The sequence below is a fragment of the Pseudonaja textilis genome, chromosome 2 (genome assembly GCF_049901715.1).
Source record: "Pseudonaja textilis isolate UNSWEBS1 chromosome 2, rPseTex1.2, whole genome shotgun sequence".
Taxonomy (NCBI): Eukaryota; Metazoa; Chordata; class Lepidosauria; order Squamata; family Elapidae; genus Pseudonaja; species Pseudonaja textilis.
Window position 1 is genome coordinate 34,385,763 of NC_141991.1, and position 26,857 is coordinate 34,412,619.

The 26,857-nt window shown below is 38.0% G+C and overlaps 1 protein-coding gene across 2 annotated transcripts; it reads left to right on the top strand.

The window, feature by feature from the left end:
- Positions 1-203: 203 nt before the first annotated feature.
- PPP4R2 (protein phosphatase 4 regulatory subunit 2) lies at positions 204-26,857 on the top strand. 2 transcript variants are annotated; one of them, XM_087923690.1, is made up of 10 exons: positions 435-717; positions 1,220-1,315; positions 1,475-1,556; positions 11,011-11,181; positions 13,401-13,494; positions 15,592-15,629; positions 17,474-17,548; positions 18,001-18,144; positions 19,997-20,271; positions 24,724-26,857. In XM_087923690.1, coding segments are annotated over exons 3-10 (1,104 nt in total). In that variant the 5' UTR covers positions 435-717; positions 1,220-1,315; positions 1,475-1,554; the 3' UTR covers positions 25,029-26,857. The 2 variants fall into 2 exon arrangements, with proteins under 2 accessions (XP_026578234.1, XP_087779816.1); XM_026722449.2 differs by lacking the exon at positions 1,220-1,315 and having other exon boundaries at positions 204-717.

The window sequence follows — 26,857 nt, forward strand, 5'->3', positions numbered from 1 at the left end:
ATCTTAACTTCAGCAACTTTTTAAAGGTGGGCGGACTTCAATTCCCAGTATTTCTGAGGCAGCATGGCTAGGCAATTCTGGAAGTTAAAAAAAAAAAAAAGCCGACCATCCTAAAAGTTGCTAAGGTTGAGAAACGTTCGTCTAAAAACATTAACCTGCGAATGCTCGAGTCCTACCCCGCCCCAATCTTTGCAAGAGAAGGAGGGGGAACCAACTCCGAGACGGCGGAGCCCTGCCGAGTTCTCGGCGCTGTGAAGCGGTGTCCCGCCGAAGCTGCGGTGACGTCATCCCCGGCAGCCCCGCCCTCTTCTCGTCTCCACCCGCCTCTCCGAGCGCGCCCCCGAGCCGGCGGGAAGAGGAGAGGCTGAAATCGGTGTGTGCTTGCGAGGAGGGTCGGGAGCGCGCACGGCGACGGCTTAGGCGCCATGTTGGAAGGCTGCTGAGCCCGGCCGCCGGGGAATCGGTTGTTACTTTTCTTCTCTCTCTCTCTCTCTCTCTTTCTGCCTGTCTCTCTTTCTCTCTTCTTCCCCCCCCCTCTTTCTTTCTCCCTCTCTCTTTCTCCCCCCCCTCTCTGTGTCCCCGGTAGAGCAGCCACACCTGAACTCCCTTCGCTTCCGCGGCTGCCTGTTTCCTGCGAGAGCCCCGGGAGGCAGGAGGAGGAAGAGGAGCAGCGGCGGCGGATCATGGATATCGAGAGGCTCCAGGAGGCACTGAAAGGTTTGCGGCTGGGGTTGAATTGGGATAGACGGGGAGGGCGGGAGGCTTACCTCGAGGTCGCGGGGAAGAGGGGAGAGAGAGACGGACGAGCCTCCGACCTTGGGAGGCGGAAGAGGAGGCCTGGCCCTTAACGTGGCTTGGGAAGGAAATGCAATTCTCTTGGAGAAGGGGAAAAGCGGCGGTTGGAAGGGTCCCCCTTTTACTCCCGCCACAGTCTGGGCTGCTCTGCTTTTGGGGACCCTACTTTGGCCTTCCCAAAATGTGTGCTGAGGAGGGTAGCACGGGGTCACCCTCACCCCCCCATCTCCCGATTCTCTCGCTTTTTCCCTTAAAAGGGCCCTTTGAAGTTCCTTCTTCGAGATTATTTGCCCTTTCTGGAATTATTTGTCGTCCTATCTGATACTCCGGGTTTCTTTCCAACCCCCCTTCCATTTTATCCCAATTCCTGATACTTATTCCTTTCCTTCCCCCTCCCCTTTTCCCTATCCCCAAAAATGACCAGGAGTGGATGAACTCTCTTTCTCCTTGATGGCAACTTTGAGGCAGGCATCTGTTGCAGACCATGAAGGAAACCTGAAAAATTAGATTCCACATTCATGTTAAGTGTCTTCTGAAGTTTAAATGATGTGTGGGTGGGGGGGGGTGGAGTTGCTATTTAGAAAAAACCTGGGGCAGGAGGCAGAGGTGAGACTACAGAATTCACAAGGAATGTTTTACATGTTTCCCCCTTCCTCTATTTCTCCAACCATTTCTCCAGATTTTGAAAAAAGAGGAAAAAAGGAAGTCTGTCCAGTATTGGATCAATTTCTTTGTCACGTTGCCAAGACTGGAGAGACAATGTAAGTGGTTTTAATTTTACTGATAGTCTTATCTGTGTCCTTGAATAAATCCAAAAGATATCCAAGATTAAGAACCAAGAGTTTCCTGTCTTTTACTATTCAAATAACTTTGTTTCAGATTTAAAAGTTGCTGTATTTAATAGTTTGCTTATGAAAATTGCTGTACTTATTCGTAGCATAAATCTCCCAAGAGCTGCCTTTATCTGATCTAAATCTGATTTAAAACAAACTATGCTTTTCCCCTGAATTTCAGGTAATATTTTAAAAAATTTTTTTAAAGCTTTATGTGGTAATCATTTTTCAGAGTTGAGAATGAACTCAAAGTTCAGATGTTGAGTCAGGATATTGCTACATTTGGTAGCTGCCTGTGTGAAAATGTATACATGTGATATTGGGCAAAGATTAGATTTTGATTCACTGGTTAGTATAAAATGCTAGCTTTCTTACATAAAGGTAAGAGTAAAACAGAACTTTTATGTAAATTTTGGTTTGATAGCATTATATAAATATGTGTCCCACTGAAGTCCAAAATTTGATTTGCTGACCTTTTTAATTATTGGCAATAAGAAAAGCCCATTTTGATGTTCCAGCCTTCACAGAATCATTTTAATGATTATTTATTCTGATGTTACACACCATGGAAGTGCTTATTTTGTAATAGATTCTGTTCAGTCTTCGCAAAATCTTATAGCATACTGCACAATGATTTATATCTTTTTAACTTCATGTCATACTTACCACATCAATTCCAAGAACTTGTGACTGAGACTAAATGGGTGGCTCCCATTTTATAATATATGGATGATGAATGACAGAGAACCAACAAACATAGCTTCAGACTGGCTTTGGCTGTAGATTGGAGTGAGGGCAAGAAGGAGGGGGGGGAGTTGAAATTTGGTTGTTCATACAATTTGTGTCAGACATTAGAGAATGAATATTTTTAGAGTTTTTTATTGGTCCATGTATTGTTACTAGGATGTTACCATTTTATGAAACACTTTACAAAATATTAATTGAGATGTAATGGGGAATCTTTTGAGAAAAAAATGATATGGGGTGCAGAGTTTATTTCAGTTTCTCATACTAAGGTTTAATAGGAAATGGAGAGTAATATGCTAAATGCTTCATGAAAAATTCAAGTATAGATTTGAATTGAAGAAATAAGAGATGACACAAATAGGAATGTATAAGGCAGAAGTATGAAAAGACATAGCTATGGCACATTTTGAAGGTAAGGATAGGAAGTGTATGCTAGATCCAGGAACAAACAGAAAGTAACCATAGCAGTGGTGGGATTCAAAATTTTTTACTACCAGTTCTGTGGGTGTGGCTCAGTAGGTGTGGCTTGGTGGGTGTGGCAGGGGAAGGATACTGTAAAATCCCCATTCTCTCCCCACCCCACTAACCTGCTTTCCAGCTCCATTCTCCTGTGCAGGGCAGCAAAAGACCCAGCTGATCAACTGGGACTTGGGAGGCAGCAAATAGATGGGGGTGGGGCCAGTCAGAGGTGGTATTCCAAATTATTCAAAATTTCCACTACCGGTTCTCCAGAACTGGTCAGAACCTGCTGATTGCCACCTCTGAACCATAGGGATTTGTTAAGCAGTTCAGAATAATAAGACAGGTGTGATTCTGTGGGTTCATCTAAGTCAGGTTTATTATCTGGACTGATGACGAATTTCCAGAGTTTACAGTAGTGTATTAATGTAATACATTTTTTTCTAGTGAATCTGGGATCTTTAGCTTTCCAAATTTATTGTAAGAACTTAAACAATCAAGCTGCACTTATTAAGCATACTAGAGAAGGGAAAGATTTCCAGCAAGAATATGTTTATTCCAGTGAATAGTCTTGCCATACCACCCCTCTAAAAAGGAAAAATACTTTTTGGTTTGTGAGTTGTTTTTTTTTTAAAGTTGTCGTGACATGTTAATATTCTTTCAGTCAAATTATTTCACTTGGTAATAAGTTATTTGTTTTTTTCATATATTACAACCAAATCAGTAGTTGGCATATAACTACTGTTTACTGGCTATATTAGCCTAAACATGCACTTTTTTGTTCCTGTCAACTTTTTATGGGGAATTTGAAAATGTAGGGCCCATTGTCAAGTTATTTCAGTATCCATAGTAGTTTTGTTGATCTGATTATTGTAATAAATTGTATATCGCTGATCTGTAGCTTGATGACTTAATGAGAAACATTATTTGGTTTGTCTTAGAACTTTTATTGATACCTAACTATTTCAGCTTTTGAAGAAGCATATCTACTATTTTAATTTTTGTTATCTATAGACTTTATTTTAGATGAAATTTTATAAATTTATTTTCAGTACTAGTGTCTCTAATTGAAATTTTAATCTTTTATTTGAAAAAGTATGTAGGAATGTATTGGACTGGAAAATATTTTGAATGCTTAGATAAATATTAATAAATGTTAATAACTAAGTAATATTTTATAATTGTATAGGAATGTAGAATATAGAAATTAGCAGTGATTCTTACAATAATGTGAACAAACTTCAGAGATAGCTCTCTGAATGTTTTCTTAAAATTATTTTTAAAAATAGGTTTGCAGTTTTCTTTAAAATGTGTTCTCTTGTTATATAGTTCTGATAGCATGCACAGGTGGTACCTTGGTATTCAGATGCAGTGAGTACCAAAAACAATGAGTATCAAGCATTTTTTTCCTATAAGGAATAATGTAGTGAGTCACAGAGCAGCCAACACCAACAAGTTCTAGATTGTATGTCGAGTACCAAACGAATGCTAAATAACAGGACAAAAATTTTCACATCAAAATGTGTTGAGTACCAAATTCAATGAGTTTTAAAGCAGTTGAATACCACTGTACTTTTAGCAACTATGTTCATTATTGCTCATGGGTGGAAATATCTGGATGACTTCTTGTTTGAAAAATGTTGATAAAATTTGATCAGCAGTCCTACTTCAGAAGGTCTTTGTTTTGCTCTAAATATCAAAGGAGGAAATAATTATTTTACAGGCAATATTACATCTATTAATATGGGGAAATTTTCAATACACATCATGAAGTAATTAAGGATAAAGCTAAAATACTACATTTTTAAAGAAACTGTAGGAAGCTCTGGAAAAATTACTATGTCTGTAGAAGATTTCACATGTAATCTCAAATGAAATAGGACTCAACTTTCGATTTTATTAGACTAGGTATCTATTCAGGAATTCTTTGGCTTAAGATACATAATTATCTGTTAATTTGAAAAGACATCTAGAATATGTTGTGGAATTTTTAGTTGATGAATTGGTATGCATTCACAGTAGCTGCCTGAAAACATTCAGTCCCATTTATTTGTTTCTTAGGTTAATCAGTTGGGAAATATGATTGCTTTTATTGTATATCTGAAATATACAGTAAGCTGACTAATAATTTAAGTTGAAAATTATTATTTGTTTTGTAAATTGTGTTTCAAGTTTTCAGAGCAGACTTTGAGAATTACTCATAAAGGCCGTTAGCGTTTTACATAAAAGGCTTATGAATTTAATATTTCAACAGTAATATTAGTGTATAGTAATGTACTAACAGAATGTGTTGATTTTGGGGACAGTTCAAAACATATTCAGACAAGTTTCAGAAAGGATATTTATTTGACAATATATTATTATAATATATAAACTGCAATTCATAATAAACTGCAAGAACATGAGATACATGAAAATTCTGGTATATTCCTGAAGAAGGCTTAACATAGTTTTAAAAATAAAGACCATTTCTTTCTCAAAAGTGATGAAAATTCCCAATCTTATAGACGTCAGTAACATTCTGACTGAAAGGTAAATATAATCAATATGCAGGTAATCCTTAGTGGTCACTTAGATCCCCTCAGAAACTGTTTGTGACTGGTTTCAAAGTTCTAGTGTAACCGCCCAATAGTCACATGACCCAATTTTAGGTGCTTGGCAAAGTATGCCCCACAATCATGTGACTGCTATTTATGATGGCTTTGTAGGGAGCCAGCAATCACTTCTGATTTTCAGCAAAAATCAGCCCATAGTGAACAATGGGTTTATTTAAGAACTGTGGTATTTGCTTTACAACTGCTACCTTTAATTCACAAGTACTGCAGAAAGGGGTCTGATCACATGACCTGCTTTATGACCATAATTGCCCCATTCAATTATGGTCATAATTTGAGAACTACTTCCACTTATCTCAGATTAGTAAGCACATTCAAGATTTTAACCTGAATGAAAAACTAGTTCATTCACATAATTTGTCTTGTATTGAAAGAAAATAGGTGTAACAGAATTAATAAACATCCAATTATTTTATCCAATCATTTATCATTCTTTGCCACCCATCTTTTTCTTATATTTGTTTTTTAGATTTGATTTCCATAGTCCGCACCTAGGGTATATTCCAGCTTGATTTCTTGTTCCAGCAGTGATGTCTTTTTGATAACACATTTAGTGGTTTTTTCCTCAGAACAGAAATTTCCTTTAATGAAATTATTTTTCAAATAAAATACTTGTAGTGGTCACTGATGGCAATTAAAGTTTGATTTATTCAAATAAAATACTGTGGCAGGCATTATATGTATATATATATATTATATTCAGCTAACATTATATATATATATATATATATCTTAAGAAACAAATATATATATTCATTATATATTCAGCTAACTAGTATTCTGAAAGTTACTTTAACCAGTTTTGAGCGAAAAATATCTATTGATTAATTCCATTTCATTCAGACCAAGAGCAAATATGTATTAATGCACTGTGTCCTAGAACTGTGGGTGTTGGTTCTTCTCAATTAACTCAGATTTGATAGAAAATTCTGTACTGTATAGAACACTTTGTTCTTTGCCAAGTATGTTTAGTAACCAATCTTGCAATAAGCAGGATAAGCAATAACTTTTAAATTGATCAATATCAATTTTAAAACATTACTTGTGAGCTAATTACATTGTTATTTAGAAAAAGCAGCTTCTTCAATCACATTGTTTCTTTCCTGCTCCATATGCCAATTTCTAGGTACAATTTGGACCTGCAGTCCCTGGGGTTTAATCACAATTGAAAGAAGGCATTGAAGAAATATTTTGTTTACAGATAGTTAACGGCTGTAACAACATCCATGCACTTTCCCTGCAGTCACATGATCATGATCCAAATGCTTGACAACCAGTTCACAATTACAATGGTTGCAATGCTTTACAGTCATGTGATCACAATTTGCAACTTTCCCTGCTAGCTTCCCATAAGTAAAGTCAATGGAGAAGCCAACAGGAAATCACAAGTTATTCCCTTCTCTGCTGCTTTTTCTTATGCCTACCTGCAGCACCCCCTCTCAGTAACTTTTGTGTGTTAGTCTGCTTGCCTGGGATTCCAGCCTCTTCCCAAGTCGCAATCATATGATGCCCTCACTTTAATGACCCACATAGTCCTGGAGTAATGACAGCAACTGAGACTGCCAGGATTGCCATTGCAAAGTGATGCAGTCATGTGACATAGCACTTTATGAGCATATCACTTTGCAATAGAAATTCCAGTCTCAATTGCCATTGTAACACAAGAGCTACCTGTAACAACAGCACTTAGACTTACATACCACTTCACAGTGCTTTACATCCCTCTCTAAGCAGTTTACAAAGTCAGCATATTGCCCCAACAATTTGGGCCCTTAGTTTACCGTTCTTGGAAGGCTGAGTCAACCTTGAGCTGGTGAGAATCAAACTGCTGACACTTGGCAGAATTAGCCCACAATACTGCATTCCAACCACTGGCTTAAGTAACTCACCTATAACTTAGGATAAAGGTAGATATATATACATTTTAACATTTTAACTTGCGTGAGCATTCAAGAGAATGTCTAATTTCTTCCCTCATATACCTCTTAGTTCAGAATGATGACTAAACTAGATAATTTGTTGGATTATCTTATAAAGTTGGTTAAATAGTATAACTATGTTCGATATAAATGTGTTAGAAGAAGATAATGTACAATTTTAAACATATCCTATGTTTTCCTGAAAAGTAGTTGTCTTTGATGAGGCAAAATTATTTCCTTTAATAGATTCCCCTAATCTTTTTTTTTTGCGGGGGGGGGGGTATTTGTGTGTGTATGGGTAAAGCTTTTACTAAAATGAATGAGAAGCCTCTTCAGTTAAATTTGTTTATGATAAATCTTTTGAATTGGGCTGTTTACCCACTTAGCTTTATTAGTACATTAGGAGATTAAGATGGGGTCGTATATTTGATTTCATCAATCACATTGCAGTCTTGGATTAATTCCATTTCTGACATGAGATATTGGCCATGTAGCTCTAGATCAGGAATTCTGATTAAACAGTTGCTTGTATGTTGAGGCAGCTGAGTCTACTGGTTGTACATGATACCATGTCATATAGTTACACATAAGTGAATACACACATTTTACTTATTCATCAATAGTACACATTGATAGCTTATCTATGCATCAATTAATGAACTATCCATAATAAAAATCTCCTTGTATAAGGTTGTTTTATTAGTGTGTGACATCCTTTCTGGTTTTTTTAAAAGCTGCAAACTATTGGTACAGTGTCAGACATGCAAATGAGACAAAACGTGACTTTTAAAAAGCTTTTCAGGGACTGAGTAAATTATATTCAGATTTCCTGAGGTAGATCCAAACTGCTATGCACTGAGCTACTGTTTCTTTAGATTAAAGATATACTGATAATAGTAAATAATTTCCTGTGAATGCAATCTAGCACTCATTTACCAAGCAGTAAGAGTTCAATAAGAAATTGTTTTAGGAAAATATAGGTAATTTCCTTTCTTGGATAGATTATGGACCAAAGATAAAACTAAATGGTATATTTTTTCTGTAATATTCCACTGAGGAAGTTAAATTATTGATGGAAATTATTTCATTTTTACCAAGATTGTGATTATACAACTTCATCTGATTCAAATTAGACGGAAAAATACAGGTTGTATGAAAGTAGCACTTCCTGTGACATGTGAATATCTAATTGGGGAAAGGTGAATAGAGATTTTGTTTTAAATTGTGCAATTTATGTTGAGAACCAACGTGGCAGAACACATCAATAGCCTTACTTTTAACTTATTTTTTAATCACTTACCTAGGCACCGGTAGAGGTATTCTGCTCATTCTAAGAATACTGAACTTTAATATTCTGTATGAATAATATGAGGAACTTAGAGATACCTTTGAAAAATAAGTTTGCTATACAGCTATCTGATCTTGTATTAATAAAAACCCCAGTTGCTAAAGAAACGACTGTACTGTATTCTGTACATTCCTTTGAGAGTCTTGTTGCAGCAATGTTGTAGTGAAGCCATGGTAACACAAAGAATAAAAACATGAATAGGCAGAATCAAGTTTTTGTGAAAATAGCCACAAGAAAAATAGTTTTGCAATCAAAGTACTAAAACTGATAAGATCTGTTAGAGCTAATGTAGATGGTGAAATCTGCTAATAGTTTTTTGTTAACTTTTTATCCTGTGTGGATTTGCAACTGAGAATTTTAACATGGCAACATACCTTGAGACGAGTTGCTGTTTTTGTTGTCTGCCTTACACACTTTCTACAGATTATTCAGGTTTTTTTCTTGTAGTTTAGTTTTGCTCTATGAGTTTTTTTAACATGCCCACACTCATGGAGCGTAGTATCATTTGTTGGGCTGCTGAATATCCCACAATCATTTCAAATGTTTGCATAAAAAGCTGAAATAAACACTGCCAGTTTATTAACCAAACATGAATGTCAAATACCAAGAGTTATAACTAGATATTTTTTCAAACTTTGGAGAGAACACCATATCTGTATTCTAGATAGAAATGGCATAAAGTTTCCTGCTTTGAGCAAGGGGGTGGACTAGAAGACCTCCAAAATCCCTTCTAACTCTGTTATTTTGTTAGTTTTAAAGAGCCAGGCTCCTTTTTTGTATTGGGATTGGAAAAATTATTGTATGTGTACTTGACTCAACTTTGTCTCCTTACATTTATCATTAGGCTTGGTTATCAACGAGACAAAGCATGGGTAAGGAAAATTTGAAGGCAAGAGGAAATACTGACGGGCAAGCCTTGCATTATTGTCTTTTGCTTACAAAAAGAGGCATTATGCAAGTAGCAAAAAGGATCTATTCAGTTTTTCAATTTTATAGGGTTTATAGCTGTCTACTCTAGGGCATGTGTAGGTGATGTCAGTTTAGTGTAATGGTTAAAGCATCAAGCTAGAAAACTGGGAAATCATGAGTTCTGTTCTGCTTTGGGCACAAAGCCAACTGGGTTCCTTTGAATCAATCATTTCTCTCTAAGACGGAGCAACCTTCTCAAGCCAGCAGCTGAATGAGGAAGGAGGGAAGTAATTCTGATGTTTACTGAAAACCTTAGGTCAAGAAAATGGCAGAGACTGACCATTTGCTCCATCAAAGGACAAAAGACATCTTTCTTAACACAGTTCATAGCTCTTAGTATGTGATAAAGCTCTTAAAAGAGTTTGTGCCTTTCAACAATGCAATCTCTCTGTCTGATTATATATAGTAAATTTGTTTCTAAGGAACCAGGTCATAGGTTAATAGTATGACTGGTCGAATGCTTCATTTGTTTTATGAAATGCATTTATGTAACAGCTGTAATCCTTCTTTCTTCCTGTTTCTTGGTAGTTCTTCAACATTCCTCTAAAATGAATAACTCCTAAAATGAATCTTGTTCATGAAACAACTAAATCATTGCTCTTGTCAAATTACCAAAGGGTTAGATTTTAATATAAAATTGACTTAAAATATCCCCCACTGATTTCTGTTGACATTACTAAGTCTGGATACAAACCAAAATACTTTATTATAAAAATCCAGAATGTATGCTTTTTTTAATATTAGCATTTTGATTAGTATTTCAAAACAGGGAAAAATAAAATACATTGAAAGCAAATACAGTGGGTGTATCAATTTGTGTTAAATTGCTGATATTTACCAAATCGATTATTAACATTAAAGTAAGCTAAGTCCTTAATCAAATGTTACATCTGGGACTATTTGATGATTAAACCCTGTAACTTACAACCTTCCCTGCTTCCCCATTCATTTTCTGAGGAAGCCAGCAGGGAAGGCTTCAAATGGTGATCATGGGGTACTGCAACTGGTTGTAAGTACAAACTAGTTAACCAAGTACCCAGATTTTGATCAAATGGCTACAGAAGTGCTTGATAGCCAGAACTCTTGAGGGCCAGTCATAACCACATTTATTCAGGACCATCATAACTTAGAATGCTAACCGAACAAATGGTCATAGGTCAAGGACAACTCATTTTGGTTTTAAAGAACAGCATATTTTGCATTTACTCACACGTTTTTCTTGCTTTCCTGAAAAATAGAAAATGCGAAACTTGCTTTATTGTTTTAATATATGATTAACACTTTATTTTTAATGTTAAGTATGTATTGTATATCTCTTTTTTTAGGATTCAGTGGTCACAATTTAAAGGATATTTTATTTTCAAACTGGAAAAAGTGATGGATGACTTCAGAACTTCTGCTCCTGAGCCAAGAGGCCCTCCTAATCCTAATGTGGAATATATTCCCTTTGAGGAGATGAAAGAACGGATTCTGAAAATAGTTACTGGCTTTAATGGGTATGCAGAATTATATCCGTAACTTTGTTGTTTAAACCACTTGATTTGTCATCAAATTCAGGATTCTGTTCTGACCTTCATATTGTATTGATTTTCTGTCATATCTGCATAATGAATAATGGGTGTAAATAAATGTTGGCAAAATTCTAATTCTTAACGCAAACATTTTGAATTGCACTTTTCTGTGAAATTGACTTGCTTGTCTCCTCTTAACTCAGATTATACATGAAGCTATTTTACTGCAAATTCTAGTGGACATGTATCTACAGTTATTTTAAGCTTCTATTTATATCAGATATAACAGTGTAAATCAGACCCTGGAACCTTTTAGTTGTTCTTTAAAAACTTGGCTTTTCTCCAAGTTGTGGAATAGTTTAATGGCCTGACCATTAATAGTTTTCATTGTGACTTTCTTTTCTTTTGTTTCAAACTATAATTATTTTTTAACAGAATTCTTTAAAATTTACATAGATACATCATGTTAATATGACATTGGCTTATGTTAACTGTTGGTTTATGTTAACTGTTTCAGGTCTTACATCTTGTTTCCTTGACTATTTTTTTTCAAAACTGTTTAAATTTCAAAATATATATATATATATAAAAGCAAAGAAAAAATAATTTTATAAAGGGAGTGACAAAGAAAAGCCAAAATGGAGTTCAAATAATAAGGGAGAAATGTTTTGTTTAAAGTAATTTCCAACTTCCTTTGATACAAGAATTGACCAGTTGCTTGTGGTTAAATCTGCAAGCTACTTTTTAAATTAGGATGCTTTTTCATTATTTGAAATCATACTTTAAATGTAGATTCTAATCCTCTTTAGAATTGCAGTTGGATAATGAGTAACTTAATTATGGAGGTGCAACAAGGGAAATATTGTGATGCAGTAGTTGTCAACCTGTTGTCCATGGACCCCTGGGGGGCTGCGATGTTACAGGCAGTCCATGAAGGCTTGAAGAAATGTTACAATTTAAATCTTGAGTTAAGTCTTGATGGTCCATGGCACAGGTGTCAAACTTCTGCGTCATGTTGCTGTCACATGAGTTTCATGACGTTTTTCCCATTCATGGAGCTGGGGCGGGCATGATGCATCCGGCCTGTAGGCTGCCAGTTTGACACCCTTTGTCCATGACCCCAGAAGCCATTTAAAGGGGTCTGTGGTAAAAAAAAAGATTGAGAACTACTGTTGTAATTAAATTTCCAAAGTGGGTTCCTGAGACAGGGAATTATTAGGAAATTAATTTAAGAAACTAAGGTTTTATTCTTATCAGAATTAAAACTTTGACTTCTTAATTCCCTGATAGTTTCCAGAATCAGAATATCTTCCAATCAATGAATGAACATAACACAAGGACTACTACTGTTAATTCATAACATGTCAGGAATTAATCTGTATAAATTATATGTATGTTACATATTTACAGTTTCTCTTCCAGAGAGCAGAATCTATTATATTAATTGGCAGGGATAGAGTTTGTACTTATGAACAATTGACACTTGGTGAAGATGTTTTAAGCACTGAAACACTATAGAGAATTTTTAAAATAGATGCCTCCACTGAACTGAACAAGGGTATGAATAAGGAGCCAATTTAAAATGGAAAGTTATTTTTGTTTAATCAACATTTAAACTCACATAGCTCTGACATTTGCAATAGGCATCCTATCATGATGCTTTCGAGTCATCAAACTGCCTACTCTGCTCTATTATTAGTATATTAATCATTCACTGAAAATAGCTATAGTTGATATCTTAATTTTTAAATAGATTCATTTACATTTGAAAACGAAGCAGTTATTCTATATTATTGTATTTGATGAAAGCATATTTTCAGTGGGTTAATTTTGTATCGTTTCCTATGAAAGAATTCAGAATCCTTTATAGCTGAGTATATCTCTCAGCACACATCTGAAAGCAAGAGATTCTTCACTTGGTTCACCTCTTATTAATTTTTTGTACTATCCAATGAATGATATATTAAGTGAATGGTTGAGGACTCTTTAGCCATCATAGGACACTTTGGAGGCAAGCACATATTTCTGTGATCTTGCAGCTCCACCTACTGTTTACTTAATATACAGTTTTAGAGCTAATAAATGAACAAGTGGTACATGTACAGTTTATAGATTTAAAAATGTACTAGCTGAATAGGTTTATTCATTCTCTCTCATTCAATATGCATTCAAAGTGAAAATTAGCTTGTTTCAATTTGTTTCAGTATCCCATTTACTATTCAGCGACTTTGTGAGCTGCTAACAGATCCTAGGCGGAATTACACAGGAATAGACAAATTTCTCAGAGGAGTAGAAAAGGTAATAGTGAATTGTTCTTGAACTAAAATTGTAGCTTTTTCAATTTGTTTAACCTTTTTAGCAGAATTAACAAAATTTTGTTTTTTTAATTAATTTTTAGAATTGTTATATAGTATAAACAGCAATTCAATTATATTTCAGTATTGTCTTTAGTTGTTGCTTAATGGGTTTATATTTATTGTATTTGATTTGCATTTATTTGACTTTTTGATGAAATACATTTACTGATGCTAACCATTTCCACGTACACAGTACTATGGAAGATTGATCTGGAATGATTTTATTTTTTTCAGTGACTGATTTGATTTCTATAGCTGCCCATCTCAACAAGGGTGGCGTATATCATAAACAAAAAAATATTAAAATGATGCAAAATAAATATCTGGCACCAAGTTAAAACTGTTCCTATGGATATTAATGCAATTATCAAAGGGGACTCTGAACATATTCAGGGGCCCAGGCCCTGGTACATAACCAAGTCTTAATGGCCTTGTGGAACAGCCAACAGGGTCAGAGTCATCCTGATATCTGCAGGGAGAATATTCCAGAGGGCAGAAGCTACGGCAGAGAAGTCATGGCTCCATCTGCTGACAGGACCTGCAGTATGCCCAACCTGCCTGTCAGAACTAGTAGAAACAACTGGGAGAAGATGGCCTTTATATAACCTGACCCTCAAGCCATGAAGGGCTTTAAAGGAAATAACCAGCATCTTGAATTGCACCTAGAAGCATGCTGGCAATCAATGCAGCTCACGAAACAGTGATGCTACATGTGTTGAATACCCGACACCCATTACTACCTATGCAACTGCATTCTGCACCAGTTGAACTTTCCAAATGCTCTTCAATGGTAGCCCCATACAGACTGCATTGCAGTAGTCCAGGCAAGAAGTCACAAGGGGAAGAGGGAGTGTGAGCAAAACTGATTCAGGAATGGGTGCAAATGGTACATGCAACCCTAAGCTGTACAAAGGCCATTATGGTGGCCATGATTTCCACCTGGTCTTCTAACCGAAGCCATGAGTCCATGAGGACCCCCATATTGCACACCAGGTCGATCTGGGGCCATGCCACCACATCCAGGACTAATGGAAAAACCTTGTCACCTGAAGCCCTAAATACCCAAAGTCACTTTGTCTTGCTTGGATTGAGTTGAAGGTCACTGCAACCCACCCAGGCCATTACAGCCTCCAGGCAGTGATACAGGATGTCCATGGCATTGCTCAGGCGGGTGGAGTTATAAAGCTGGGTATCATTAGTATATTGATAATAGCTCACCCCAAACCCTTAAATCACCTTCCCTCAGTAGCCATATGTAGTTGTTAAGTAGGACAGGAGAAAGAACTTGAGCCCTGGGGTACCTTGAAAGAGTAGGGCCATAGTCTGGATCTCCCCCACCCCTACCACCTGGATCTTTGCCCCTCCCTCAATCAACATAGACTCAAACTGACTCCAGAGGAAGGAGGAGGACCAGTGCAACTCAGTGCTGCCCACTCCTAATTCCAAAATCCAGCCTATAAAAGGTCACAAAGATTGAGAATGATCATACTACCCCATCCCACTACCTCATCAATTGGGAAAGAGTAGGCAGGCTGAAAAAGAAGTCTTTGAAAATAAGTGGAGGAAGTATGTACATGCCTTCAAATTAGTGTTGAATCTTGCCTGGACTTGGCAGTTTTCTTGGCAAGGGGTTTTTAGGAAGTGGTTTTTTATTGCCTCCTTCCTTAGGGTTCATAATGAATGACTGCTCCAGGCCACCCCGCTGGTTTCAAGCCTAAGGCAGGACTAGAATCCCTAATCCTCTGGTGTTTACCTCATGCCTTACCACATTACACAGAACTGGTCCTCAGAGGAAGACAGTGCCATGCCAGAGATAAGGTTCAGATTGACTGGGAATCAGGAAGTAACGATGCATAAGTCTGGAAGACAGAAATTTATCTATGTCTTATGATATAGACAAACAGCTTGAGCTGATGAATCAGATACTAATAAGGACCAGCCAAACAATGTAGGACTACAAGATGAATTATTGACTTGTAAAATTTGCTTTTACTTTTTCCATAAGTCTTGATGTTTTCTTTTTTCCCCTATTTTACAGAATGTTATGGTTGTCAGCTGTGTATATCCTTCTTCAGAGTGAGTATGACCTTGGTTACCTTTATTCTAAAAGTTGAGACTGCTTCATTGTCAAGATTGCAATGCATTTGTTATCGATGGTGTTCTTAGGTTTGAGGGGACCAGCATAGAAAATTTCCTGTTAACAGGTAGTTTGGGGTCAACTTTATTAGGAAATAGAATAGCAACAAATCAGCCTTTTTTAATGGTGGTCATATAAGAAGTAGGGTAACGTGCTTGCTTTTGGGCGATTTTTTTAATGTTGGGTGCTTTCTTTTTTGTATTAGCTTATGAGTGATTGCTTTTTTATACTGGACTTATGAGAGCAAAGGCTTTCAGAGACAGCAGATGTTGCAGCCTACCTGATCTGCACTGGGCTACTTTTCATGAAATGAGATTTAACCCTCAACATTTGCTTATAAACCCACACAGCTTGGGCTATTAACTGTGGAAGGAAAGAACTATGCTAAGCATCTGTTCTTGCTTTGTCTCCCATAGTGTTATCAAGAGTAGGAGCTGTGTTGAGACTGCCTTGGGTGTGTGCCAGTTTCCGACAGCTGGCACACAGCTGTTTTGTTTTGGAGGCATTATTTGTGCTTTGCTCGGAGGTGGAGGTGGCAGAGGTGCTGCATTTGGCAGCTATGCTGGGTTTTTTCCGTGACCAGCAGCCGAGGGGTTTGGCTGAAAAGGAGCTGCTGCAGGCTAGAACTGGACGCAGGGAGGCTGCAGCACTGGATCACCAGACAGCAGCGTTTGGCCAGTTGTTCAGCATGTGTCCCTGAGGATTTGTGACAGACAACATGGCGCCCTGAGAAGGAACGGTTTGATTCAGACATAACATTTTGGATAACGGGAGGCCTCTATGTGATTTTGGGCTGTTGTGTGGTTAGAGGACTAGCAGAGAACTTTCCCCTTAGTACAGCTGTCGTTCCATTTGGTAGGTATCTCGTCTTCTCACCTATGCTGGAAAAGAGACCTGGATGGAGGTGGATTATCTTTCGGTTGCATTTCAGGCCTGGATATGGGACTGAGATGGTATTGGTTATAGTGTTACAGAGTCACATCATCATGATTTACAACTTTTTAACCACTTTCTAGTTTAAAAAAAAAACCAATTAGGTTTGCTTAATCTGCTTAATGACCATAACAAAAAATGTAAAAAAAATGGGTTCAGTTATTTCTGGGATTTCCTGTCTCAGTTGACGTCCTGAGTCAAGGACTATCTATAAAATCTGGGATATTTCATCTATGATATAAGACCTACTTTGTTTCAGTATAAATTGACAAGGAATTTGTAGAGAGCTAACAAAAAGAGTTTATAGGCAGTCTTTTTCTAGTGACTATAATTGGGATTGGCAACTTGTCATTAAGCAAAGCAGTCACTGAGTGAAACCATGACTGTGCTTAATGATCTTATTTCAGGCCTGCAAAGGTTGTAAATGCAAGGATTACTCACATCATTACTTTTTCATCACTATTGCAATTTTGAACAGTCGCTGAATGTGGCAGTCACTGAACAAAGACTACCTATGTATTATCCATGGTCTTTAATAGAATATTTTCAGGAAAGGAAAGTGGAACTAGAGCCAAGAAAGGTATATTAGATGGTAAAAAAATTAAAGACACCCCCCCCCCAGTACACAGTTGTGCTTTTGCATAATTAGTTTTTCAGTACTGTTGGAAAAAAATAAACATAGCAGGTTCTCTTTAATAATTGATTGTAATTATACAACTTTTAGAGGGGGGAAAAGGAGAAACAAAGCTTCTAGGAATCTGGAGGTATTTGCTCTTAGCCAAAATCTGTTTTTTTAAAAAAAAAAAACCTATATATTGCAGAAATCTCAAAACATGTTTATTTCTTATAGGAAAAATAATTCCAACAGTTTAAACAGGATGAATGGTGTAATGTTTCCAGGAAACTCACCGGGTTATTCAGACAGGTAAGAGAGAGTACTTAAAATGATCACATTCTAAACAATATAAGATGATGGATTACTATTTAATTTTCAATGTTTGTTTTTAAAACACTTGGATATTTAACCATAATTCAGAATCTTGCATCAGGTCATTTCCTGTTCTAAATTATTTTTAGAATTGGGAGATCAAATGCTTTTCCAGATAGATAGATAGATAGATAGATAGATAGATAGATAGATAGATAATAGATTACTTAAGTTATGCTTTGTTATACTAATGTTATACTTTGATTATATGGAAGTGTTTTGTATTATTGAATAGTTTTTCAGTACTGTTGGGAAAAATTATATGACTTTCATTATTAAACAACTGGCGGAAGTCCATTTATAATAATAATATATATATATATATCTATATAGGGATCTAAGAGAAATTTGGCTTTCCAGATTTGACTAATTAAATATTTCCTTTGCAGATCTAATATAAATGGTCCTGGGACACCCCGACCTGTAACTCGACCAAAAGTTTCTCTGTCACCTCCTATGACTACAAATGGTTTACCAGACAGTTCTGAAAGTAAGGAGCTGGGCCTCCTGCAAACTGAAGAGAAAATTAACAGGTTTGTAAAAGAAATATATCTTCAAATGTGCTCTTGAGATTAATATTTTATTTTTTAAGCACATTCTCCCTTGAAAATTTTACATTTTAGTTCTATCATAACATGCCATATTAAGAAAAAGCAAAAAAAGTTTCTCAATCTAAAAACCATTTCTTCAGTGAGTGTCCAATGTGAACAGTGGCACTGAACCAAGGGATTTACAACCTTAGCTCCAAAGATTAAAATTTGGGTGATTGACAGCCCACCAGTACTTATTAACCTCAGAGGCGCTTCAACTCCAGCCCCATTCAAAGCCGCAGTTCCCCTGTGCTCACACTTTCCTCCAGCTACTGATGAGGCTTGTTTGGCCTGCTCTCAACAAGCCTTTTTTTTTTATGGCCGCTCGCATCATTTCTCCAAGTCATGCACGCCACATATGCTTCAAATAAAACAGTCCATTCTTGCAGTGCTTTGGAAAGTCTTCAGAAAGCCTTTTTGGTATTTGAAGCATCACAGGAAAGAGGTGTGTGCTCTCCATTCTTTAAATAGCAGACCCGTTCTCACAAGGCCTAGGGAAGACCTCTGAAGTTTTCTGTAAGCTTTCCAAAGCATTATGACGGCTACTTGGAGAATGAATCACAATTTGGAGAACAACACAAGTGACTTTGTAAGAAGGCCTGATGTGGCCAGCACCTGTCTTAGATACAGTAGTTGTCAGTCTGGGCACATCTCAGCTGTGGTAGGAAAACTGCAAAGATCACCTGGGAACAGCAGGGCCTGTGGAACACAGTGGTCAAGATTTCCTGGGATACAGTGGTTTTGCGCCACACTAATGGCCAGGCTGGGTCGACTGTGGGTGTGACTTTGCTGTGGCTCAGGGGCTTCTTTCAGGCCAAGAAACTCCCTGAGCTGCAGTGTATTATTTTCCTGGCCTACTTATGCTCATTTCACATTGCGCCCCCACCCCCCAACTTAATGATCCACTCATTTAGAGTTATAACAGCAACTAGGACTGCCAGACTTTCAGTTGCTAAGCAATAAAGTCATACAATGATTCGCTTTATGACTGCATCACTTAGCAATGGAAATTCCAAACCTAATTGTAGTTGAGTCAAGGGCTATCTGTATTTTCTGTTAATGCTTGAAAAATAATGTTCACCAAAATGAAAATAAGCACAACCTCTTTTCAGGCAGATTTCATGCGGGCATGAATTATTCCTTTCTTATTTTAAAAGTCTTAATGCATAAATACTACATTAGGATACTGTAGGATGTTTATAAATAATGTATCCTAGAGTACCTCAGTTGTTGATCTTTAAAATCAGTGTGAATACTTAGATCATAATCTGTTGTGGGAAATTAAATTTCAATGACATGTTAAAAAAAATTCAGCTAAGGGAATTTGTTCCGACTATGGAATTGAGAAGTAGCAGTTGACTATATATTCCCTTGTGTTCTTAAAAATTCAGTAGGGATTTAACAGGCTGCAGACAGGAGAAAGGATTTTTTTTTTATTATACAAGCAAAAACAATCTGTTTGCACCAATACTGGATTGTATGCATTGATTATAAAGAACCAAATTTCTCATACATTGTGAACATCATTTTACTTAAAACAAGATTTTATACAAGATACTCCTGTTGAATTGGAATGGTGATGCTGGCACAATTGGTTTGTATGAAAACTTTGTTTTCTTTATTGCAAGAATAGTTACTTTGTGTAAATCAAAACATTTAATATAGTTATATTTAGGCAAAGCGGTAGAAGTTATTCAAATCAATAGGATTGATTACTTAAGAGGCAATATCCCTGCTTTAACTCTTCATATGAAAATATGATCCTTTGTGTTTCCATTATATTTCTGTCTTTTAGTGAATTGCCAGCATCTGAGCCTGAAAGAGTCCAAAACTGTCCTGTAAAAAATAAACATCCTGGGGAAGATCCATCAGAAATTGAAGGCTATGAAGTAAAAAGACTTAAATTTGACAAAGAGGAGGAAGCTGAAGAAACCTCCAACAAGACTGGTTCCCATGAAGCTTGCTCAGCAATGGTAGAAGAGACTGAGACAACATCTACATCTCAGGATAAAGAAAAAGAAGCCATTGGAGAGAGACAGCATTGTAAAGAAGAAGTTGAGGAGGAAGAAGGTATATATCATTTCAGTAGAAAATGTATTCCCTGAATATGTGTTTAAAACATGGCTTAAATTTACATTTATCATTTATTTTGAACTCTGTGAGTTGCAATCAGATTTAATAATAAGTAAATAATAATTTAGTTGTAATATATTCCATTCATTTCTATATAGAATAAGATCTGCATCCAACTTTGTTTAAGCTATGCCAGTTTGTTTGAAGTATCCTAGTTATGAGAATGAGAAAGACCTGGGAGTGGTCTTTCTAATACGTCTCTATAAACATACTATGTTTTGATACAGTGAAATTGCACAGGTTATGTATTAAATTCAGATTGAACTCCAATTGTTTCTGTCAATGGTCAGATTTGAATGTGTGTTGTATTTTGTAAATTGGCATTGCAAATAGCCGATTTTTGTGCAGTGACATTTCCATATACTTTAATTCATAAAAGGTCACTAAACTGACTTTTAATCTTCTGCCTTCATGCCAGTGTAACACTGCGATATTTAGCAAATTGTGGGGTCCTTTGGTGCTTTCTGGGTTTTGGTTGTTTTCTTGCAGATGTTTCATTAGCTAGCTATATATAGCTATATAACATGAGCGCTAGTAGGGAATGAGGTTTCACCTCTTTTTATATACATATATAAGTACACATGTATGGTTATATACTTATCAGTGTTCGTGGGGCTTGCTTTGTCACACTAAAGAGAACACACAAAATCATCAAAAACCTCTTTAAATGTATAAAATTAACTAAAGGAAAAAGAAAATAACATGCTACCCTTTCTGGGTATTTTCATCATCAGAGGCAATTAGGGCAAATTAAAAACAAAGAGTCTAAAGTAAAACCATCCACAATAACTGAGTGCTCTACTATCAAAGTAACAACACAACCTCCCATAAGAGAAAGTGTTTAAGAGCGCTATGTACTGTGTTTCTCCAACAATACGGCCTCCACCAATAGGAAGGCCCAGCATGTTTTATTGGCATAAAATCAAATTAAGCACCTCCCCCCAAATTAAGGCTTATATTAAACATGTGAAATGGGAATGGTGGGGGGGGGGGCTTGCCGTTAGGAAGTACTTTTGTTGCATACCTGGATATGGTGCTGCCTGCGTTGGTGGGGCACTTCGTATCGGGAGACTTCCGCCACTGTTGCTTTCCCTTCTCCCTTGCTGCTGCAGCGTTTAGAACAACGCTGCGGTGTTTGGCGCAGACATGCACTGCCAGCCAGGGCTCCTCCCTGCAACCGGAGCCCTGCGGAGACACTTGGCTTCAGGTGCTCCTGTCACCGCCTTCCCTTTGCCTTCAAAGGTAAAGCCAATTATTTAAAAAACGACACCCTACTACAACAAACCTCCCCTGCCCGAGAGGGCAGCCCAACCCTGGGGGGGGGGAGGCGAATCTCCCGGGGCTGCAGCACAGGATCGGCCCACCTCAGCAGAAGTGCCCAGCTGCCATCCCTGCCTGGTGCCGGGCAGAGCGCGAAGAGCTTCGCCTGGGGCGCCCAGCACAGCTGACAGGTGGGTCCTCCTTCCCGGCGGCAGAGCTCTCGCCAAGGCAGCGAGCGGCTCCCTGCCGGGCCCTCTGCTCATCCCACCAGGACTGCGCCGGAGCTGTGCGGGCTGGGCAGAGCTGGGAAAGCGAGCCACTGGTGCGCGCCCACCCGCCAAGCAAAAGAGCTGGGCTGACCCAAACTTGGCTTCCTTCCCAAGTCCCTCCAGCCCGAACCCAAAGGGGCCACCAGGAGAGGCCGCCTGAGGCAGTGATAGCGCCCACCCATCCGTGGACAGGGAGGCAAGGCGATGGGCTGCGCCATGTCCTCCTCTGAGCTGAGCCCCGCCAAGTCAGCTCCTCTGCCTGATGCCCGTTCCGCTGCAGCGTTTGGAGCTGCCGGCGCATTTGGAGATGCGTGGGGACGGACTGGGCGAGGGGTGGAAAGGACAGGGGGCTTCGGGCTCTCTCCGACGGCCAGGGAAGCAGCGCTGCCATCACCTTGCCTCCCTGTCCGCGGACGGGTGGGCGCTATCACTGCCTTGGGCAGCCTATCCCAGTGGCACCTTCGGGTTCCTGCTGGAGGGACTTGGGAAGGAAGCCAAGCTCAGGTCGGCCCGGCTCTTTTGCTTGGCAGGTGGGCGCGCATCCGCGGCTCGCTTTCCTGGCTCTGCCCAGCCCGCACGGCTCTGGCGCGGCCCTGGCGGGATAAGCAGAGGGTCCAGCGGGGAGGTGCTTGCTGCCTTGATGAGAGCTCTGTTGCCGGGAAGGAGGGCCCGCCTGTTAGCTGCGCTGGGCGCCCCAGGCGAAGCTCTTTGCTCTCTGCCCGGTGCCAGGCAGGGATGGCGGCTGGATGCTTCTCCCGAGTTGGGCTGATCCTGCGCTGCGGCTCTGGGAGATTCACCTCCCCACTTGGGGTTGGGCTGCCCTCTCGGGCAGGGGAAACTTTGTTGTAGTAGGGTGTCGTTTTTTAAATAATTGTCTTTACCTTCGAAGGCAAAGGGAAGGTAGGAGACAAAGACAGGAGCTCCTGAAGCCGAGTGTCTCCTCCGGGTGCAGGGAGGAGCCCTGACTGGCCGCACGTGGCTGCGCCAAATGCCGCGGCATTGCTCTAACGCCGCAGCAGCAAGGGAGAAGGGAAAGCAACGGTGGCGGAAGGTCTCCCAATACAAAGTGTTCCACCAACGCCAAGGTCAACATCCAAGCAGTCGCCGCCCACCCACCTGAGGATGCAAGGGGGGGGGGAAATTAAGTCACCCCCGAAAAGATGGCCTAGCCGTTTTTTCGGGGGTCAAAAAAAAATAAGGCCCGACCTTATTTTGTGAGGAACACAGTAGTTGAGCACAAATACACTGTAGCATTCCTGAACATCAGAAAAAGGATACCAATCATCTATACAACATCTTCCAACAAAATATCCATACAATTTCATCAAGTTGCTACAATTTGCAGTTAGTTGTAATAAACTAACCAAACTTCATCAAAAAGTGCCTGACCACTCCATCCAATATAGCACAACCAATGCATACTATGAAACAATTAACACTGCCATACATCAGAAATATCTTACTAAATCACCAATAGTCTGTTACAACCATATGGCATTGTAGCACACAAACCAACTAAGGCCCTCCAGAATATTCTAAGTAAACTTAAAAGGCCAGCAGACCTAGAAATAAAAGCAAGAGTCTCTACAACATACAGTGTAAGGACTTCAATAGCCACTATGTAGGACAAACAGGCAGAAGACTAGTAGATTGCATTCATGAACACCAGCTAGCAGTCAGGAACGTGTTAAAAACACCCTTAATTTCACAACACATGGTCAGACTTAACCAGTTTCAACTGGGCAACTGTGACCATTTTAAGTCAAGCCAAGTCAAAAAAATATCAGAATTCCTGGATGGCATTCAGACAAATCAGCCATCAACAAGCATATAACATCTACGTGCCATTCAAAACAGACAATCAAAAAGTCAAAAAGGAAACAAAAAGACCCAGACTAATCTTCATCAGCAATCAACATCCAAAACAGCAGAGATTAACATCAAGATTAACATTAGATCAACAATAAAGAAGTAAAAAATCAAGGAACTGCCAGACAAGCTAACAGCGAATAGTCCAATCAAGGAACCACCAAGCCCACTCCAAACATTGACAGGACAAGCCACCCGCATATAAAATGAGTGGATACTCCATACTCCCTTAGAACTGATGATGTTGCCTAGTTTGGTAATGAAATGTCTGCAAAGAAACAAGCTCAGACAGCACCAAGGTTTGCACAGTTTAACCTGGAGCTACAAATAATGTGTAGTATCAGAATTGGTTTCCTGAAACTGGAGATTGTTAAATTGGTTAGTTAAAGTATCACATAATTGATCTTGTAATATCATTAAAGTATAGAAATTAACAAGGGTTTAGTTTAGCGTTATATCATCATGGGGAGAATAGGATGTTTTGGTTGGAGCAGCAGAATATAATGATCCATTTCTGGCTGCCAATCTTTCTACCTGTAAATATATTCTAATATTTTGCTTGTTACTCAAAATGAGACATTTAAATACACACAGAACTATGTCTTGTGAGTACCGTACCATTCCCTGCTATCTCTAATTGATATTGTACTTCCCCATACAAATAAAGACTCCCTCAAGATGATCTTAACTCTTTCTGGTTGCATCATGCAGTTTTCTTGGTAGTATTACAGGATTGGTTTGCCATTACTCCCTTACAGGGTTCACCTCTCCAATTTTCCAATCTAGGCAATAGACTTGGAGTTCCCAAGGGTTCCCTTATAAGAACTAACCAAAACATATAAATTCTCAGCTAAGTAAGGTCAACTAAATGCTGTCACCTGCTGACACATAAAGGAAAAGAAAGGGTGCATTTTCATGATTGTTACCTGTATAAACCTATAGTGTTTTGTTTTAAACATCCATATAACATATTCCTAACTTTATATTCCAGAATCTCTCATGATGTCAAGAGAAGTGTTTCCAGAAAGAAAAGTTATAGACAAAGACAGTGCCTCCTTAATTGAGAAAGAAGATGTTTCTGAGGAGAATAATCGAATTGGAGAATCTGACCAGACTCAAGAAATGAAAGACTCATCTTCTCCAAATAGTGAGAACAGTGGATCTTTTAGTACCAAAGCTGACAGCAGTGACAAAGAAGAATTGGGCTCAAATATTAGTGAAACTCCTGAAATTGCATCAGAGACCCCAGTGGAAAACAGCGATGAAGCTGCAGATGAACCTATGGAACAAGATTAATAATTTTAATACGCTTAGAGGCAGTATTTTCCACGAGGCTCTGGTTTTACACTGTATAAATAATTTTATGTAATAAAAGTGGACTATTAGTTTTCCAAGAGAAGCAGGCTGTAAATTGAACTTCTCAGTGCGTTAAATCCTGAAGGACTTGTACTTGTTACTGTGAAATATTGGCTCCTTCAGGTCCTGCTTGCCACTGAAATTTCAGTATGGTCAAATCTGGTCTGTGTATAGTTTTTTATTATTTACAATTAAAATTTTTAAACTGGAAGGCAGTTCTAATTCTGACAATTTTTTGGAGATTCTACATTTAATTACTTCTCTCTCTTTCCTTTAATTCCCCTGAATGCTGTAGCAGTTAATTTTTGGTTTGGTTTTTAACACTTCAATTTTATGTTGGTTTACAGATTTTCATTTGACTACATGTTGTGCTTGAAAAAGCTACACATTGGCATATAATAAATACTTGATAATATACAAATCTAAAGAAAATCTATGTTTGCACTTTAGATGCATTTTCTGTTCCAGACAGAAGCAACCAAGTTCAAGAAAACATTTTTACCCCTGAATAAAACAAATAAAATTAGGCCCATCTGATAGCCTAAAAGATGCAATTGTTGTTGAAAGTACCAGGTCAAATACATTCCAAGAGTTCTGTTCAAACAACACTTTTTGTACATTCTGAGGTGCCTGGAAGATAGGTTTCCATTTTACTATTGAAAAACTGTCTTGAGAACAGATTTCAAAATAATATCTTCAGCTTTTTTTTGTAGCAGGAATGTTTGAAAACCTGACAAGATAGTTTCTGTGAACTGAGGAAATTTCTGACATTACATAATGGTTTTATAGTAGGAGATCAGACTGATATGAAATGCTGCAGCATTGCATGTCTTAGTTATGTATCAGAACTGAATGGCTACCATTTGTACATTATTTTGAAAGTGAACTAAATATTTTTGAACATGCCACTTTGACAGCCAGCGTTAACACTTCCTTTCCAAAACCAGCTCAAAGCACAATTACTGCTTTAAATATGTCACACTATATTTTTCAGACATCAATGTGTAAAAACACTCAAAATACAACCTCCCAGTCACATTTACTGGCTGCCAAATTTATACCTGTTTCTTCAACTGTACCTTTTTGATATTTAGAATTTTTAAATTTCTGTAAAGTAGATTTTTGTAGATTGTAAAGAGTGCTCACTGCCATTGTGAAACGGTATATAATTGTATAATTTGTGTGTAAACTGGATGCTTGGGCTTTCAATACAGTATTCATATAAAGCAATAAATATTAATGTCATAAAATGTTTGAGTACATTTTAATCAAATTATAATGGGACTCCCTTTGTTGGCAGAGAAGACACATACCGTGGAGTACAAAAATAATCACCGAAGTGCATGCTAACAATTGTACTGCATGGTGGGTTTCATTCTGGAGAACAGTGGGTTTTGAATTCAATGTATTCCAAAATAACTTGAATGAATTTGCAAAACTGCTATCAGGTTAAAAGTTGAAAATGTGTTGCTTGGGAAAAATATTTAGTGCCCTTCTACATACTTACAAGTGAAAAATCAATTTGTTGAATTACTTTCTCTTAGCAAGAGAAGAGGATTGAATATGTACTGTAAGCATTAAAGAAGGGTTTACTCAAAACGGGAATTGAAAAACATGTCCCAAAACACAAATCTATAAGATATAATTTTTTCTCCTTGCTTTTTTAAAGGAATACTTTGCAAATGAGAACAAATTTTAAGTTTAGAGACTTCTGAATTTTCTTTAGAATGTTTGTGAAAATACTGTTAATAAATTATTATTTAATCATC

What these genes read in the sequence shown, in the direction of transcription:
- PPP4R2 (XM_026722449.2), top strand. Translation starts at nt 684, where the DNA reads ATGGATATCGAGAGGCTCCAGGAGGCACTGAAAG. An exon ending in GCTCCAGGAGGCACTGAAAG is followed by an intron (nt 718 to 1,474) that starts GTTTGCGGCTGG and finishes CCATTTCTCCAG; the next exon opens with ATTTTGAAAAAAGAGGAAAA. An exon ending in AGAAGTTGAGGAGGAAGAAG is followed by an intron (nt 20,272 to 24,723) that starts GTATATATCATT and finishes TTTATATTCCAG; the next exon opens with AATCTCTCATGATGTCAAGA.